This window comes from Lynx rufus, unplaced genomic scaffold, assembly GCF_022079265.1.
Source record: "Lynx rufus isolate CCGP_SWC_20201006 ecotype Redwood Valley unplaced genomic scaffold, mLynRuf1.p SCAF_26, whole genome shotgun sequence".
Taxonomy (NCBI): Eukaryota; Metazoa; Chordata; class Mammalia; order Carnivora; family Felidae; genus Lynx; species Lynx rufus.
Genome location: NW_025814841.1, coordinates 4,943,357 through 4,960,878, shown reverse-complemented (window position 1 = coordinate 4,960,878; position 17,522 = coordinate 4,943,357). Strand labels below are relative to the sequence as shown.

Genomic DNA, 17,522 nt, shown 5'->3' with positions numbered 1-17,522 from the left:
TATAAAAATTAAGTATAACCCATGAAATGCTCCCCCAAAAAAGCTTATTATGCTTTTTACTAGTTTAGAGCCCCGCTGTGTGAAAGAACTTTTGTGACGATGATAATGTCCCGTATCTGCACTGCCCAATATGGTAACCATTATTAGCATAAGTGGCTATGAAGCACCTGAAATGGAGCTGATGTGACTGAGGAGCTAACTTTTTATGTTATTCAATTTTAATAAATTAGTCACATATATAGCTAGTGGCTACCATTTTGAACAGCACGGGTAGAGAGTCAGCAATGTACAGAAAGATGAGCACAGGACTTGAAACCAGAATACTTGAGTCCTACCTATGCTACTAACTGCTTCTGATTTTGAGCCAGTGTGATCTTCTCAGAAGAAACACTTGCCCATAAGCTACAGTTCTATTTTGAGAATCAAATGGAATCATATATGAGAAAGGCCTTTGTAAATTGCAAGGCGTGGCGTATCTACTCTTTCCCTAAAGTACAAATGAAAGACCATCAATTCAGAAACAATGAGCAATCAGAAAAACCTTTACTTTGCAGATATAGTTCCATTTTGTTTTTTAGTATGTGTGGAGAGAAAGGTGAAATTGCATTTTAGCTGATGGACTCTACCCACTTGGGTTTCTTAGAAAGCAAGAAACCCTCTCCAGAAAGAAGGGAAAAGAAACTGGAAGTGACTTGAAGACAGTAAGATTTTTAAATGTCAAGGGAAGTTGTTAAGTGTTATGGAAGAGGATCTCTCCTTCAGAACTCTCTGATAGTTCCAAAAAATGGACTGCATCAAAAAGTAATATAATCTCTGCAATTTTTCTGCAAACCTAAAATTCTTCCAAAATAACACTTAAAAAAAAAAAAGGCAATATATCACCATAAATACTCAAGAAGAGGCCTCATAATCATCTATTCATCTTTCGGGAACAGAAGCTATCTGCAACAGGTTAAGGGCTCACTAAAGGTGAGGAATGGAGCAGCTCTGAGGAAAGGGCTGATGAACACTCACCAACCATAAATTCTTGGATAACCAATACTGTTCTAGTTCTGGGAGTAACTAACTCTTAGACGTTTTGAACAAACCTTGCCAACAGGAACATTCTTAACATCTTCCACAAAAACGACTTCCCGAAGAGACCACTGCTCTTCGTTCACCTTTTCTTCCTCTTTCGGGGCAGGGGTGGACCGTCGTCGTTCTTAGACAACAACAAAATGGTAAGTACCAAAAAGAAAATGTGAAAGAGACTTTATAGATTTCATCTAAATATATGAAAAAAGATCATTTGTAAAGGGATACATAACTGAGATATCTCAATAACAATTCTGTGAACTACCACTTTATGAATTGACGTTTTATGACCAATTTCCACTTCAAATGACTTAGTAGCAAAAATCACGTCTGTTAATGCCTAATGATATTAACACTGCTGCAAACACACAAAGAAGAAATAAAAAACTTATTTTGAACCCTTAAAATTAGAGTTACCTGATGAAGGTAAAAAAAAAAAAAAAAAAAAGATCTGTTGGTCTGTTTTTAAAACTATCATGTAATTATTAAGCTTCAACTTCCTCAAGGGCAAAGCAAATACACTATAAAATAAATTTATTTTGAGGACCGTTCAAAAAACTCCTTAAATCCAATGTGCAGTAGTGAGTCTAGGTTTATAAATTCTGCAAATTCTGAGCACAAGTTGGGACCAAGCCATAACCAATTTATAATAAAAACAGTCTCCACAAAGGTGGGAAAATATTCTAATTAGTGGCAGTTATTTCCCACTATCACTGCAATGCATTTTACAAATTATAAACTCAATAGAACTCTAAAAAACAACAGGAATAGGCAACACTGTAAATACTATTTTTTCATTTAAATAAAACTGCTCATACACATAAAATCTAACTATTAGAAACAAAATTTATACAAAAAAATACTGAAAATGGTAGAAGTTGCCTCAAATCATAAACAGACTGCACCCAGCTCTCTGCCTGGGACCTTACTGTGACCAACGTACACTACACATAAAACTTACTATATGGCATTGATGCGCTGCTGGCGATTGAGGACGCGTCACTGCATGTGGAGGCCGGAGATGGCGGGGGACCCATTTCCGTTTTCACTGGTTCCTGCTTACTTTCAGGCCTGAGATTAGAAATAAGATTCTCATTATTAGGAAAATGAAATATTAGAACTTGTCAGATGGTTTATTTTTTAGAATCAAGTTTATTCTTATAAGGGAATGAAATATTAAAACTTGTACAAAATGGTCTATTTCTAGGTACTCCAGGTACTGAAAAAGGTACACGGTGCATACTTCAAATTCTTAGTAATATTTTTAAAAGAAAGGAAAGAAAACTACACCATATAAAGCTATCAACAACTTTGAACAATGATTCAGATAAGCTTTATCTATGAATAACAACAAAAACTACACTCAATTATTACAAGCTCTTGAGCAAACAAGTTTCACACTTCAGTAAACCCTGACTTGGACATAGCAATTTAATTGAGAAATGATAAAGGAAAATAAATAAAATACCAACTAGATCTATCATTAATTTCTTAAGAGTTCAAAAAAGGAACTCAACTCGCATGGTTTACAAAAATTTATTCTTGAACCATCTGATGAAGAACCATCACCTGTTATAACCTAACTGAGAAATTACAGAATAAACTATCCTTTGTCACTGAATTCTTTCATTATACCTAGGAAGATAACTACAGTCAGCAACTATACAATATTCTACAGATGATTAAAAATATATATATACACACACACACACACACACACACACACACACACACACACACACATATATATATATATCTTAGTCCTTAAAAGGCAGAAGTCAATTTTTAGTCAGAAAAGTCACCTATTACTAAGAAATCTGTTATAAATATTGTTACCAAGGCCATCATCTTAACCCCCTAGTCTATTATCCCCACCAGGAATTTCACCTGAGTTTAGAAACAGTCCACAGTAAACCAGTATCATTTTCACCAGCATCTTGGCGAAGTGCTTAGTACAAGTACACATGAACACTCATGGCTGCTCTGCAAATCTCGTGATGGTGGAAACAGGCTGATACTGACTAATCACTAGCATTCCATTAAACTGAACGCATCTCAACACTTAGCAAAGAAGAGTCTTTCACATGAAAATGACTATGTTCTTAACACTAAATTTCAATAAGCTCTTTTACTAAAAGTTTATTCATACAGATGGCAAATTTCAAGGAAGATACTGAAAAACTTTATAAATTACACGATTCCAGTAGCATATTCTATGTGTTAAATATAAACTCATTTATATTTGTGCACATCAAAAACATTTCAATCACTCTTTACAAAATTTCATAAAAAATGAAAATGTGTTTTGTCACATTTATTTTTAGGATAAAAATCAATGTAATTATAGAGGAAGTCTATAAATCTATTATGTATAACAAGACAGGGACGGTGAGAGAGAGATCACGACAACAAAGCAAAAAAGTCTTAATTTGGCATAAATTACAGTAGCGTTGCTTTATTAAAAAGTATTTAACTTATTTAGTAGTCATCCATTTTTTTAATTTTAATTAACTTATTTAAATTCAAGTTAGTTAACATACAGTATAGTCTTGGTTTCAGGAACCCAGTGATTCATTCATTCATTAGTGTAACACCCAGTGCTCATCCCAACAGGTACCCTCCTTAATGCCCATCACCCGTTTAGCCCATTCCCCCACCCACCTCCCCTCCAGCAACCCTGTTTGTTCTCTGTCTTTACAAGTCTCTTATGGTTTGCCTCCCTATGTTTTTATCTTATTTTTCCTTCCCTTTCCCTATGTTCACCTGTTGGGTTTCTTAAATTCCACATATGAGTGAAATCATACGATATTTGTCTTTCTCTGACAGTAATCCCTGTGTTTTCTTAATTACAACTTGCATTTTTAACATTAAGAGAAATAGCAAAAAAGGTAGTAAATTTACAATCATTACACTCATTTGAGCAAACAAATTTCAGCATTTTAAAAACCTAGATGTATAGTACAATCCCCATTTCTTTTTAATGCCTGTTAAATTAAAAAAAAAAAAAGACACCAAAATATTAAAATGCTGTTTCTGGAATGTGATGCTATTACTCATCTATGTTTCTATAATGGTTACATATTTTTATAAGATTAAGAAAAAAAAGTTACTTAAAAACTTTATTAAAGGTTTGAAGTTCATGTACCAAACAACCAAATTATACCACACACAAATACTTATAGATGCTTCTAAAAGTACAGGTGTTAAGTAACTATATACTTGACTCCCAAACAATAAGCCAGCCTCTGCATGCGGGCTCCACACAATTCAGTGGTAACTCTGTTCACATACCCCTCCACCCCGAAAGTCTGCAAATCCTTTACAGAACTTCCCTCTCCAGAATGTTAACTTATAAAATCCTTTCAAGGATCAAGATGCAGTTAAGACATTAGGTAGAAATTAAGATAATTACACAGGGAGAGAGGAGGGCAAAGATGGCCTGATAGAGATAAGGCTAAACATATTCTTCTTCCACACAGTAATGGCAAAGGACACACTCTAATGACAAAACAAAGATATCAAAAGAGAACTCTATATATGGTCATTCTAGCTGCTGAACATCAAGAACAACTATAATATACAAATATTAACCAAGTGGCAAACAGTAAATTTTACCAATTCCTTGCAAAACTTCTGGGCATCTTCACAAGACCTCACCACGGTAGCAATTTTCTAGGTCACTGCACACCTCTAAGTCTGCCTTGACTACCCCTCTCGTATACATAGCAAACTAGAAACTGGTGTAAAATCACGATTCATTACAGTACAGTACTTACTTAGCTTCAGTAGTTTTGCTAGCTTTGTCCATGCTTTTCAAGCTCTCTGGAGATCTTAGTTGAAATCTACAGCTATCATTCATATTCCAAACCGACTCCATTAAGACACCAACTTTAGGAATCCCAGCACTAATTGAAAATGCAACTGCTCCAGCATGATAAAGAGGATTATTCCTTAAGCACACCTAGCAAACAAAAGAAAAATCATCAAGATGACATTTTCAAAACTAGAAGAGTTGTTCCAAATGCATAAAAATACAACACATAAAAGTATTATTTCCTAGGTTTTCCAAAAACAATCTTACACAATCAAGTAAGGCTCTTAAAGCATTGTCTTAAAAGCATTATCTCTATCAAGAATTTGTTCCCAAAATTAAGGAGCAGTAATTATTTTAGCACATTTGTTAAAAAAAAAAAAAAAAACTTTAAAATTTCATGCAAAAGGGCTGCCTAGGTGGCTCAGTCAGTTAAGTAACTAACTCCTGACTTCAAGTCAGATCATGATCTCACAGCTCATGAGATCGATGTGAGTTCTGTGCTAACAGTGCAGAGCCTGCAGAATCGAATCCCTGCTTGGGATTCTCTCTCCCCCTCTCTCTCTCTCTCTCTCTCTCTCTGCCCCTCCCTGGCTCACATGCACATGCTCTGTCTCAAAATAAACATTAAAAAAAAAAAATTCATACAGCCTAACAAATTTCATGCAACAAATATCCTGACCATTTTGCTATAAAGAAACAGAATAGAAATAGCAAAGAACTTTTTTTAAAGACTGTCATTAAAAAAAATAACAAAATAATTACACATTCTGTCAGTTTCTTAACATCTGAAATGACTTTCCTAATTCACGATGCCATGTATTATACAGGCTCTATAAACTTCATCTCTATGGGGGTTTCTTTCCCCCAAAAGACTTGTTTTCTACAAACCAAAAGCTTCACTGGATAACATAAGTTTTCTCTTACGTTAAAAAAGAGTGTGTTGATGTCAATGTTAGAAGTTAATTGAGTGCAGGAGTAAATAACCTGCAACTTCTCACTGCCGAGGAGCTCCCTCAGGTCATATACTCTGAAAGCAATAACCTGCAAGGTGGCACCGTCAAACACACCAAGAATAGCTCCAAATGAGAGAGAAAGATTATTTCTGGACATCTCTTTTGAGTTCTCCAACAGCTCAATCTCATGGACATTCTGTTCAGTCACCCAGTAATGAAGTATTCTGCTGTCCTTGACAGTGGCACATACGAAGATCATGTGGTGGTTTATAATTAACTGTAAGTGACACAGAAGACGCTGATACATTTGAGTAGTATCACAACTGGAAATCCTGGAGCAGAGTTGCAGTTCCATCAGATAGTTATGCGTCACTAAATATAGATCTGTGGCTTAGAATGTACAGTTCATGAAGAGCTGACTTCTGGAAAAAGGTATGTCCTGCTTAGCTGTGACTTAAAGGGAAGTTTCACCCACAAATTTTCAGAGAAGACTGGTGAAAGCTTACAGTCTGAAAGAGGATCAATAAGAAAGAAGACTGTATTTTAAAGAGAAATGTGGTAAGATTAGAAGATAGGTTATTTATTAGTGCCTTCTTATAAAAAATAAATCACCTTAAAGACAAGGTGGTGTGTATTTGGGGTCCAGCGTATAACGAGACGTGTCAATGGATAACTGCTAAATACATCATTCTCAACATTATGATCTCAGAGTGTAGGTGTAGCTGATAATTCTAAGTAATCAACAGTTAACACACGAAGGCTTTCCTTATTCTGTGGCTATGACTATCTTAAATCTCTAGTTTTCCACAGCTTTAAAATAAAATCTTAGTTCTATACCAAAATATTTTAATATACCTATCTCTTAGCAATTTAGTTCCAAGCTATTCCGTTTAAAAATTTTCTTCAGTGCACCTTTAAAGTGTTTTTTTCTGCTCTCTCTCTCTGTAGCAACATCATCCTCCATGCTAATAAGGCAAATGCGAGGATATCTTGCTATTAAGTGAGTCCAGTGAACAAGGAACTTTAAGAACAACAGAAATCAGTAATTGGACTAACCAGGAAAAGGGGAGCTCTTTGAAGCTCCTATCCAAAACAACTGAAATAAATAATGAAGGCTGAAGAAGAATATTCAAAATAATGGGTAATCACTAAACACTTCCCAATTGGGAGGCCAAGCAAGAAATAAGTCAGAATAAGATAACCACAACTAGGACCAAACAACGACGACGACAAGAACAACAACAACAACAACATAGAGGCACAAACACAAAACGGGTACGTATAAGCTGGGTTTTGTTGAAAAGTAACAACTGAAGTAGTAACTCTTTAAGCACTTTATAATCCCTCGCACTCAGACAAATGGTAGTTTTATTACACGATGTGTCATCTTGCACTTTGAATTTTTCTTTTCCTTATCACTACAAGGTGGGATAACTTACATTTTGTATTTCCTAGATCTTACAAAATAGTCATTGTAGTGCTTGCTAGAATATACACCAATTTTTATCCTCAAGATAAACTATCCTCAAGATAATGAATGAAAAGAACAACAACAGTTCTCAAACTATTCTGGTATCAGAGCCCTTTTTCCCTGTTAAATATTACTGAGGACCCAAAAATATTTTGTTTATTTGGGTCCTATCTAGCTGGTATTTAATGCATTAGTAATTAAAATTGAGACATTTTTAAATACTTCACAGTAATAAATGTCATGTTAATATAAACAATTTTATAAAAAACTGATTTTCAAAAAAAAATAGCAAGAAAAGTGGCACTGTTTACATTTTTGCAAATCTCTTAATATTTAATAGAAGACGGTTTGATTCCACGTGTGCTTCCGCATTCAATCTGTTGTGATAGTTACTTACTCCCTGAAAGAATGGAGGAGCCAGAAGTCCTTGAACCAACCACAATTTGATCCACTGAGGTATTAGAAAAATCACCTTCTATAACATAGAAGCCTAAAACCATCTCAGAGTGGAATCCATCTCTGGTGGAAACAGAGATCTGAGGAAGCCTCCTGCCCTATGCTGACAACATCCCCAAGAGCAGGATCTTTCAAAACTGCCTGGCTGTTTATCACTTGGGATGCTTGTTAACATAATCAACCCCAGGCCTTACCACCAGACAAACTGAAGGAACGTCCCAGGAGCTCCACACTCTTGCATTCAAGTACCAAATGATTCTTAAAATTAGGCAAATCTGCCCCATAAGGAAACCTACTGTGACACTGGGGCAGAATCTCCATGTCACTCAACTATTGAATAAAAAAGCATATACATGCTATTGGAACCTGGTCCTTCAAATAACATTCATTTATAAAACTGCTTAGAAGGGAATTAATTAAAGAGGAAGAAAGTGATTTTGAAGAGTAACAACGTCCCCTAATCACTTACCTGGGTACCCACAGTGATGTTCGGCATTGAAGAAATACCAGCACTAGATTTGGGCTTTTTATTTTTGGCTCTAGCCTTCTCTAACATTTTTTTCCTTTGACTAAAAGGGACTACACCCCTGAAAAGAAAAAGTATAAATTGGTCAAACAAGCAGCAAAGAAGCCTATTAGTCTGAGATTACATGTAATATTTTTGCTTGTTGTATTTACAACTTATTCTTAATCATAACTTGAGCATAGCTTTAATACATAACTGGTCCTGTTTTTATTAAACCTTTAGGGATTAAAATTTTATAGAAAATTGATCACCTGAAATTTTCTTCCAAATAATTTTATTTCATTAGTAGATTCCACTACATATTATTTCTGCCAATGCAGATTTACTAAACTCCTTAAAACACAACAGAAAAAATACATTTTAAAGTCCCTAATAGTAAAGGAATAAAGGAAGACACAAAATATACATCCAATGAAATACTGTAATTATATTTTATATTTAATTATATTTTAAGTAATACTGTTAAATGAAAAAGCATAAAAAATACCTGATAGCCTAGGTTTCCAATTATGTAAAAGCAAAGTACATATTTATGTATAGGAAAGAAAGATTTAAAATACTTCCAAATGCTAACAGTAGTTACCTTCAGGTTGCAGGATGATACGTAATTTTTGTTTCCACTTTATACTTTTGTAAAATTCCATAATTACAATCACTAAAGTATGTTACTTTTATAAGTTTTTTTAGTGTTACTTTGTTCCAAAGTGAAATTTCCCTCTCTACAAAGCATTATCTTTTGACCAACCTTCTCATGTTGGTATTCCACTTCTCAAAGCACCTATCTATGCACATAAAAGCATTCACTGATAAGGAATTCCCCCTCCCTGTGTTACTCACCACCAATATAAATTGTTCTCTAGCTGGGCACAGGTGTAAAGGGCACAGCAATGTAAAGAAACAATCCGTTCACCTTGAAGTTCTGAGTAAGTCTGTGCAGTGTGCTCTAACTTAGAAGCCACAGAACTTAAAGTTTCATCTACCCATGTAGCAACCTAAAGAGTAAAATATTAGAGGCTTAAATAAATAAGAAAGGACTGTAGTCAAAACTAGGAAACAACATACATACTCTACGGACTACAATTCTAAAATGTTTTGAGCTAAATGCCAGAAAAATAAGTAATTCAGAAAAGGTTCTTTTTTTTTTTTTTTTTTAATTTTTTTTAACGTTTTATTTATTTTTGAGACAGGGAGAGACAGAGCATGAACAGGGGAGGGTCAGAGAGAGGGAGACACAGAATCTGAAACAGGCTCCAGGCTCTGAGCTATCAGCACAGAGCCTGACGCGGGGCTCGAACTCACGGACTGTGAGATCATGACCTGAGCTGAAGTCGGCCGCTTAACCAACTGAGCCACCCAGGCGCCCCAAAAGGTTCTTAATTAAGAATCTAAAATACTTTCCTTACACAAATAAATTGAAGTAGCAGTTATTGAAATGATCGTCTAAAGCCATCTCAAAGAAATTAATCAAAAGTAAACATTTGCTACAACAATTTTAAAAAGTATTTAGTGACTCTAGGGGCATCTGGGTGGCTCAATAAATTAAGCGTTCAACTCTTGATTTGGGCTCAGGTCATGATCTCAGTTTCATGAGTTTCATGGTCTCAGTTTCATGAGTTTCATGATCTCACAGTTTCATGCACTGACAGCACAGGGCCTGCTTGAGTTCTCCCTCTCTCTCTGCCCCTCCCCCACGCTCGCTCGCTCTCGCTCTCTCTCTCTCTCTCAAAATAAATACATAAAAAAAAAAAAAAAATTTAGTGACTCTAAAGCCAAAGAGAATCCAAGGCAAAATACCCACATACTTCCCCAATCCATCTCTGACAGCTTTTGTTAGCACTTATCTCAAATATTTTGTCCTTTCCTTAAGGGAAAAAGCCACCTCTAAAGTTGGATTATAATATAGGGATAAATCAGCAACAAAAAGATTATATACTGGATTACTCTCTTTAGGCTTGAGATGCTTTGAAGTTGTGGATTTAGAAAGAGAGAAAATTAAAAGATGGAAAAGGGGCAGAGGGAGAGGAAGAAAACCAAGAACTGAAGCATGAAATGTTTCTCAACGAATGCAAAGTATTTCCTACCTTGTTATTTTCTGTAGCTACAGTTGCTCTTATGCTATTTGCAGACAGCAGGACTATCTTCTCATTGGTTAGCCCCAGAAATGTTGCTCGTGGATGATGCAGTGAAGGATTCTTAGAAAGCACAAGAAAAATGATCACTCTTTTGTATGTTGATATATAGAACCATTCGATGAAAGCTTAATATAAAATACCTGTGCATTTCTGTAAGGCTCAGATTCACTCCACTTCCACTGATAAAGCTCTCCTTTACTGCTGACAGCCAGAAGCTCAGAATACAGAGCCCCAATACAGATGAACTTTGTTCCATCCTATAAAGTAAAAAATAATACAATAGTGTAAGTACAACTGGCCAAACCTAATCACTTTAATCACTTCATCAAATCGGGATTAATTCAGTAAACATATAAACCACAGCTGTGCAAAGTCTTCAGCACAGCCTGTAAGGCCCTTCGTAATGCAGCCCTGGCTTCCTCTGTGAAATCACTGTCCTTCAGTCACACAGGCCTTCTTCCAGCTCCTAGACCATGTCCGCAGGATCCTGTCATGTCCTTGGTATTCTCTTGCCTTCTCAGTGACTCAATCCCTATCCTTAATCAAGTCTGCTCAAATGAAACCTCTGACCACACTACCTACAAAACCACCACTCTCATATTCCACCTCCTTACTCTGCTTTCTTTGTAGATGACAGCATTTCACAACTATACTACCTTATGATAGTAATAGTATATTCACAATACCGTATTACTCATTTACGGTCTATTCGCTTGGATATAAGCTTTGTCTTGTTCACCACTGTATCCCCATTTTTTAGAACAGTGCACATGGTAGGTGATATAAATGTGCCAAATAAATGAAGAAAACAATAAGCTGGAAAAATCAAGTGTCAAGACAGAAGACTCCTTCTCTCTAGACTCTTCCAAGCTGCTGAAACAAACGTCTACGTTGTTTTTTTTAAGGTGAGAGTTCATTTAGTTTTAAGGTGATGCACATGCCAGGTGTTAAATGCAATTAAATTCTAAAAATCTTTGACAATAAATGTAAATGAACAGTATCAATAATTTTTTTATGTTTGTTTATTTTGAGAGCGAGAGAGCAAGAGCAGGGGAGGGGCAGAGAGAGAAAAAGAGAGAGTGAGCGAGTGAGTGAATGAGAGAATCTCAAGCAGGCTCCACACCCTTAGAGCAGAGCCTGACACAGGCTCAAACCCGCGAACCATGAGATCATGACCTGAGCTGAAACCAACAGTCAGACCATCAACAGACTAAGCCACTCAGGTGCCCCAGTATCAGTATTATTTTTAACATAATGTTAACATGATCAGAGTCATGAAGCTACCCAGAAATCACATGGCAAAACTTGCCATTAAGAGATTTTTGGTTGTACTTTTGCTACTGATCTAAGCACTGCTTCTCTTTGGAATTCTGGCTAAACTAATGGTGTCATTTTGCTTTTCTGTCAAATTCCAATCTTATTTGGTCAGATGGGTTACACCGGTCAGCTAAAGCCTGTAAAGTCTGCCACGATTTATAATGTAACAACAGGTTATGCTGCAGAGGTGTACCGAAAGAACCCAAATTTTAACCTTCTATTTTACCAATACCAATCAGCCCTATCGTCGAGTCACTTCCACAGAAGGACAGGAGAGACCAAATTTGAAACTCTCCAAGTTACCAATTCCTCTCTTATCCTTCGCCAAGCGTATCTGAAAACCTGTGTCTACTCTCTCCAAGGTGGCTGCATCAAATCCTAACATCTCTACCTCACACTTCCTTCTCCTCCCTTCAGTTAAAGGATGATGGAATCAAGCCAAGTGAGCCCAAACCCTGGATCCAACAACTATCAAGTATGTGACTCTGGGTAAGTTTTATAACTTCTCTGAACCCCCTTTCTTTACCTCTAACGTGGGTTTAATAATATATATGGGGGGAGAATAAAAGCCAAAAGACAGTAACATATATAAAGTAGACAGCACACAGCCCAGCACAAATTAGTGCTCAAATTCAACTATGATTACTCTGCCCCCAACTTCACCTTCTACTTTACCCAGAAAAACACAAGCTTGCTGAATATTCCTACTTATAGATTTAACAAAAAAAAAACACACCATTCTCCTCTCCTCCCCGCCTTCATCTCAGAGAAAGAAGTGTCCTTCTCTCTTATTTAAGGGTAAGCCCCACACACAGGATGTAACACTCTCTCATAACCCCAACAATCAACCAAACTAATCCTTCCTTCAATCCTACTCATGGTAAAGTGAATTGCTTGGCATGTTTCACCTTACCAGCTTTCACTCAGAGGTACAACTACACCTCCAACAGTCATATCAATGCCCCATGCATTTAATTAGCCCATCTTCTCTTTAAACTCTTCAAACCATTTGACCCTGTTCATCTGTTCTGGAATTTCTCCTGTCCCTATTCATAGGTCACTATTCCCTATTGGTCTTCCTTCTTTTTTCATGGCTATTTTCTTCATCTCCCTCATACCACCATCCACTCCCTGCCCCAGATTCCACCCTGTTCCTTTATTCAAATATGCTCCACCCTCAGCCTAACTGACAGCAGCCATTGGGGCATCATGCTTATTAAACATGTACATCTCCTACCTCCAAACTAACCTGTTGCAAGAGTTGTCTACTGGATGTCGTAAAGCACCCTAACATCTACAAAATAAATTCATCATCTCCAAAGCTGCATATCCTTTGCAGTTGCTCTCTCCATGAATGACATCCACCACCCACCCTGTAACAGAGGAGAGACATGAAAACCTGGGCCCTCTCATCACCTCCTCTTCTTCTCTCTTAACAATGTAGTGACTAGTCAACCAGTACTGCCTTTGCCTCAAATTCCTTAGATTCTTCCTTTCCTCTATCTCCACTGCCATTACTTTAGTTGAGATGCTCATAATTCCCTTCCATGACAATTCTATCAGTCTCTGAACAGACTCCAGATTTTTCCTATTCCTATCTTTCTCCTACAATGCCAAGAGCCTTCACCTCATAAAAAACCAACAGAACCCCATGGATCCCGTCATGTTACTTCTCTAAGAACTCTGCTTCCTAGTGACTGCAGACCATCTTAACCCCGTGGCAAGTTGCCGGGGGGCACTCACAGTCTTGCTCCATCTTGCTCTTTTCTACTCCCTACCCACACTGGATTTCTCATTGTTCCATAACCACACCATGCCCTTTCCTGACTCTAGGCCCATGCTTGATATGCTTGGAATGCCTCTGCATCTTAGTCACTGCCTACTTAACCTTAAAAATGCTGCTCAGATATCATCTCCTGTGTGAAGTCTCTACCAAATCTCTCAGGTGGCATTAGTCATTCTCCACTGTGAAACTCTAAGCACTGTATTCACACCTTCAAGTCTACCACCGATCACACACTGTGAACACATTATACTGTATGTGAATGTATGTCTTCCCCACTGAGAGGGGCCATATAATACTCACCTCTACATTCCCAAAGGCCAGCTTGGCACATGGTACACAGTAAGAACACTCTTATAACTGAATGAATAAATGAATTTTAACCCCAACTTCTCCAAGTAAAATGCCTTGCCAGAGCAATACAATCCTGAACAAATCATCCCTATAGCAAGAACATGGCGCACAAAGCCTCTCAGAAGTGACTTTACCTATATCCTCCAAGACAGACCAACGTTCCCCAAGGTAAGTCCTGAATGAACTAACTGAATGCCAAAGGCACTGAAAATCCATTACGGACAAATGTGGAAAATGTGTGTGTCCAACCAAAGGAAGATGATGGAATAATCACCTATCGCTTCTCGCCCAATTTAGATTTGTTATGTGAAGAAATACAAAACAATCAAACACAACAGAAAAGAACAGTATTTTAGCTTACTCATTTTATAACGTCATAGAAAACATTGTTTTTATTGTATTTATGAAATAACAATGGCTGCCTCTGAGCAAGTTAGGGCCTACTTCAACCCAACTGGAAAAAGTAGATGTGCATGTTTCCTGAAAGATCAGCACTTTGTAGCCCTATTTTTTTTTTTTTAACAAAAATCAAGTCACTAGAAGTTGAAGCTACTCAATAAATTTGCAACTGTCTGAATAACAATAAATAACTGAACTGAGGCCATCAATCAAACTAGAAATGTCTCCCCAAAAGGAGATGGAAATCTGTCAAAAATGATAGAAATTATGTAGGGGCCAAAACTGAAAAGAAAAAAAAAAGGCATGTAGTCCAGCAGCAGTGTAAATTCCTGCTGACCACATCTATATTTAGTGACTTCTATTTTGAAAACATTGGCCTTTCTATTCCTATATTTCTCCCATAAAACTTGGTTTTCATCTCTTTAAAAAAATGTTCCATCAGCCAACACTACCTCTCCCAGGATGTACCAGCACCAACAGCAACATTATCACATATTATGCCTGAAGTGGATGGAATATAACCAAGGGTTACAACGTGCAATTTGATCAACTTTAGTTATTCACACTTCATTTCTCCTTGCCTATCCACTTTCCCTAGTCTCCTTATGCCTGCCTTCGTTTCCTTTCTATGACAACTTCTCCTTTTAAATTATGTTTGTGAGACATTTAGCTAATTCTTAACAGGAACTTACTACCTGCAACATGCAAGTGTCAATAACACAACAACAACAAAGACCTCTCCCCACTCAACTTGCCCTTCTAGAACCCTGAAGGTGAAGCAATATGATCAACAAGTTTGGTCAACTGGTTCCAACAGTGAGGCTGCTCCAAATAGCTTAAGTAAGGAACCAGATGTCATGGCCTATTTGCTCTCAACACCATTCAAACAAACAGAGAATCACATGCAACTCTGCAGTTCAAAAGACCAATGTGAATATATTTTCCTTTTTTCTTAGGCCATATGAAAACAGGTCCACAACAGTAAGGGACAGGACTGCAAATTAACATCACTGACTTGCTCCATTAGTTTGTTTCTTCATCACCCACGACACAACTCTCACCACACTCTTCTCCAACAACTTGCTTAAAAATAAAGGATATGTGCGTGCTTTAAACTGAAAGCATTATGGGGCACAAAGCAAAGTTTTTATGTTCAGTTTCAGCAGATTTACTCAGCATGGATTTCTGTGTAATTACTCCTCCTTCTCCCTCCCACGTCTGTTTTTCCCTCTTATCTGTGCATTCTCTTGGTAACAGTGTTTCGTGACTATAGCTGCATCTTTTTTCCCTTATAAGTCACCTTAGATTCTTGTTGGAAGTAGGCTGGCATAAATATATATATATAGCTACATTTTACATGTAGACATTCAGCACATAGAACTAAATTTCTAGTCTGAGAAAATTAAATTTCAGAACTGAGAAGTGAAATGAAGCTATGTGAGATAATCACCTAATGGGAAGATTGCATCCTCTTACCAAAGTAACTGAATTATCACAGCTACTTCCAGAAATATAAAGTACAAAAAGCAAACAGGAGGAAGGACAGGAATGAGGGACAGTGGTATGCTGGGGAGGGAGGGAGGAATGATGGATGAAGAGGCAGGGCAGCGTAATAAAAAAGTTGACATTCTGGGGTAAAACTATGCAGAAACCAGTATAGATTTGGCTGGTTCAACTGTGAACATGAGGAACTTGGACTTAGAGGCCCTCCCTCCACCTCTCCCTTAGGTAGATACAGACAACCCATTAATTTTTTATTATGCTACATTATTATAGCAATAAAATGTTTTCATTTCTTGCATTTTTTAGCCAAGTCAGACAATGGACATGGTCGTATCTCTTTCAGCTTGTGCTCAACTCTGTACCAGCAGAGAATCCAGCGCTCAAAATACTGCCACATGGACCCACTTGGAATACCCAGATGCTGCCGCTGGGGTCTCACCCATCCATGACTTACAGAAACTGTCTGTTCTCTTTGTAGAACAAAGACCCTTTGTTCTCCTTGTTCTTTACACTTTACATATAATGGGTCATCTAATTCTCATGACAATCTCACAAGGCAAAACCCATTATTATCCTCATCTTATACATGAGAAACAAAGGCCCAGAGAGGTTAAAGGTCTTAACCAAGGCCACACAGCTAGTAAGTGGCAGGGCCAGGATATGAACTCCAGCAATCTGACTCCAGAGTCCACACTCGGCAATCACTCTGGCCTCCTAGGATTCCCCAAAGCCTCCTGTACCTAATTCTATAATGGTACTTACTCCAAAGCATTAATATCATTGTTCTGCCTTCTACAAAACTCTTACCCTAACACCTAAGCAAAAGGCCTAACACAAAGATTGCAGTGGGGCACCTGGGTGGCTCAGATAAACATCTGACTCTTGGTTTCAGCTCAGGTCACGATTTCACGGTTTGAGGAGTTCAAGCCCCGCGTTGGGCTCTGTGCTGGCAGCACAGAGTCTGTTTGAGATTCTCCCTCTTGCCCTCTCTGTCCCTCCGCCACTCACCCTCTTTCTCAAAATAGATAAATAAGCTTCAAAAAAAAAAAAAAAAAGGAAGTATGCATTTAATCAAGGCTACTAAATTAATAACGACTGACCTTCACCTGTCTTCATGAAGACATCCTTATAATAATTTCTAATTTTTATATTTTTAAGGTACTGAAAAATTAATAAAGGAAAAATTTTTATGCCTACTTAACAATTTTTAAAACTTTTTCTTTTTACCTTTCAACCCCCTGCCTCTAGTACTCACCAATCTGTTCTCTGTGTGTATGAGCTTTGTGTTTTGTGTTGTTTTTTTGATTCCACATTCTTATAGAAGAGTGGTCATATAGCATTTGTCTTTCTCTGACTTATTTCACCCGCCATAATGCCACTGAGGTACAATCCATGTTGTCACAAATGGCAAGATTTCCCTTTTTTTATAGTGGAACAAAATTCAATTGTATATATGAGTATATGTATGTATTATATATCTTCTTTATCATCCACTGATGAATACTTAAGGTTATTTCCATATCTTGGCTATTGTACATGCTTCAGTGAACACGAGAGTGCATGTATCTTTTTGGGTTAGTGTTTTCATTTTCTTTGGATAAACACCCAGAAGCAGAATTGCTGGATCATATGTTAATTCTATTTTTAATTTTTTGAGGAACTTCCATACTAGTTTTCAAAGTGGCTGTACCAATTTACATTCCCACCAACAGTGCACAAGAGTTCCCAAGTATGCTCTTA

At 37.2% G+C, this 17,522-nt stretch overlaps 1 protein-coding gene and 1 long non-coding RNA gene across 9 annotated transcripts in view; one reads left to right on the top strand and one right to left on the bottom strand.

Annotated features, from left to right (window-relative positions):
* The window catches only part of UBR5 (ubiquitin protein ligase E3 component n-recognin 5), a 136,874-nt gene that overhangs the window by 58,353 nt on the left and 60,999 nt on the right, over window positions 1–17,522 (bottom strand). For all 8 annotated transcript variants that reach the window (XM_047088956.1, XM_047088949.1, XM_047088951.1 and 5 more), the window contains exons 10-16: window positions 10,567–10,683; window positions 10,376–10,486; window positions 9,132–9,286; window positions 8,238–8,355; window positions 4,851–5,035; window positions 2,036–2,145; window positions 1,089–1,201 (exon numbers count right to left, since the gene is read on the bottom strand). In XM_047088956.1, coding sequence (XP_046944912.1) covers window positions 1,089–1,201; window positions 2,036–2,145; window positions 4,851–5,035; window positions 8,238–8,355; window positions 9,132–9,286; window positions 10,376–10,486; window positions 10,567–10,683 — 909 coding nt within the window. The remainder of the gene's footprint in view (window positions 1–1,088; window positions 1,202–2,035; window positions 2,146–4,850; window positions 5,036–8,237; window positions 8,356–9,131; window positions 9,287–10,375; window positions 10,487–10,566; window positions 10,684–17,522) is intronic.
* On the top strand, window positions 338–16,695 carry LOC124519025 (uncharacterized). The gene is made up of 5 exons (XR_006963971.1): window positions 338–1,220; window positions 6,790–7,116; window positions 11,187–11,331; window positions 12,106–12,232; window positions 16,126–16,695. It is a non-coding gene; the product is annotated as an uncharacterized LOC124519025 (long non-coding RNA).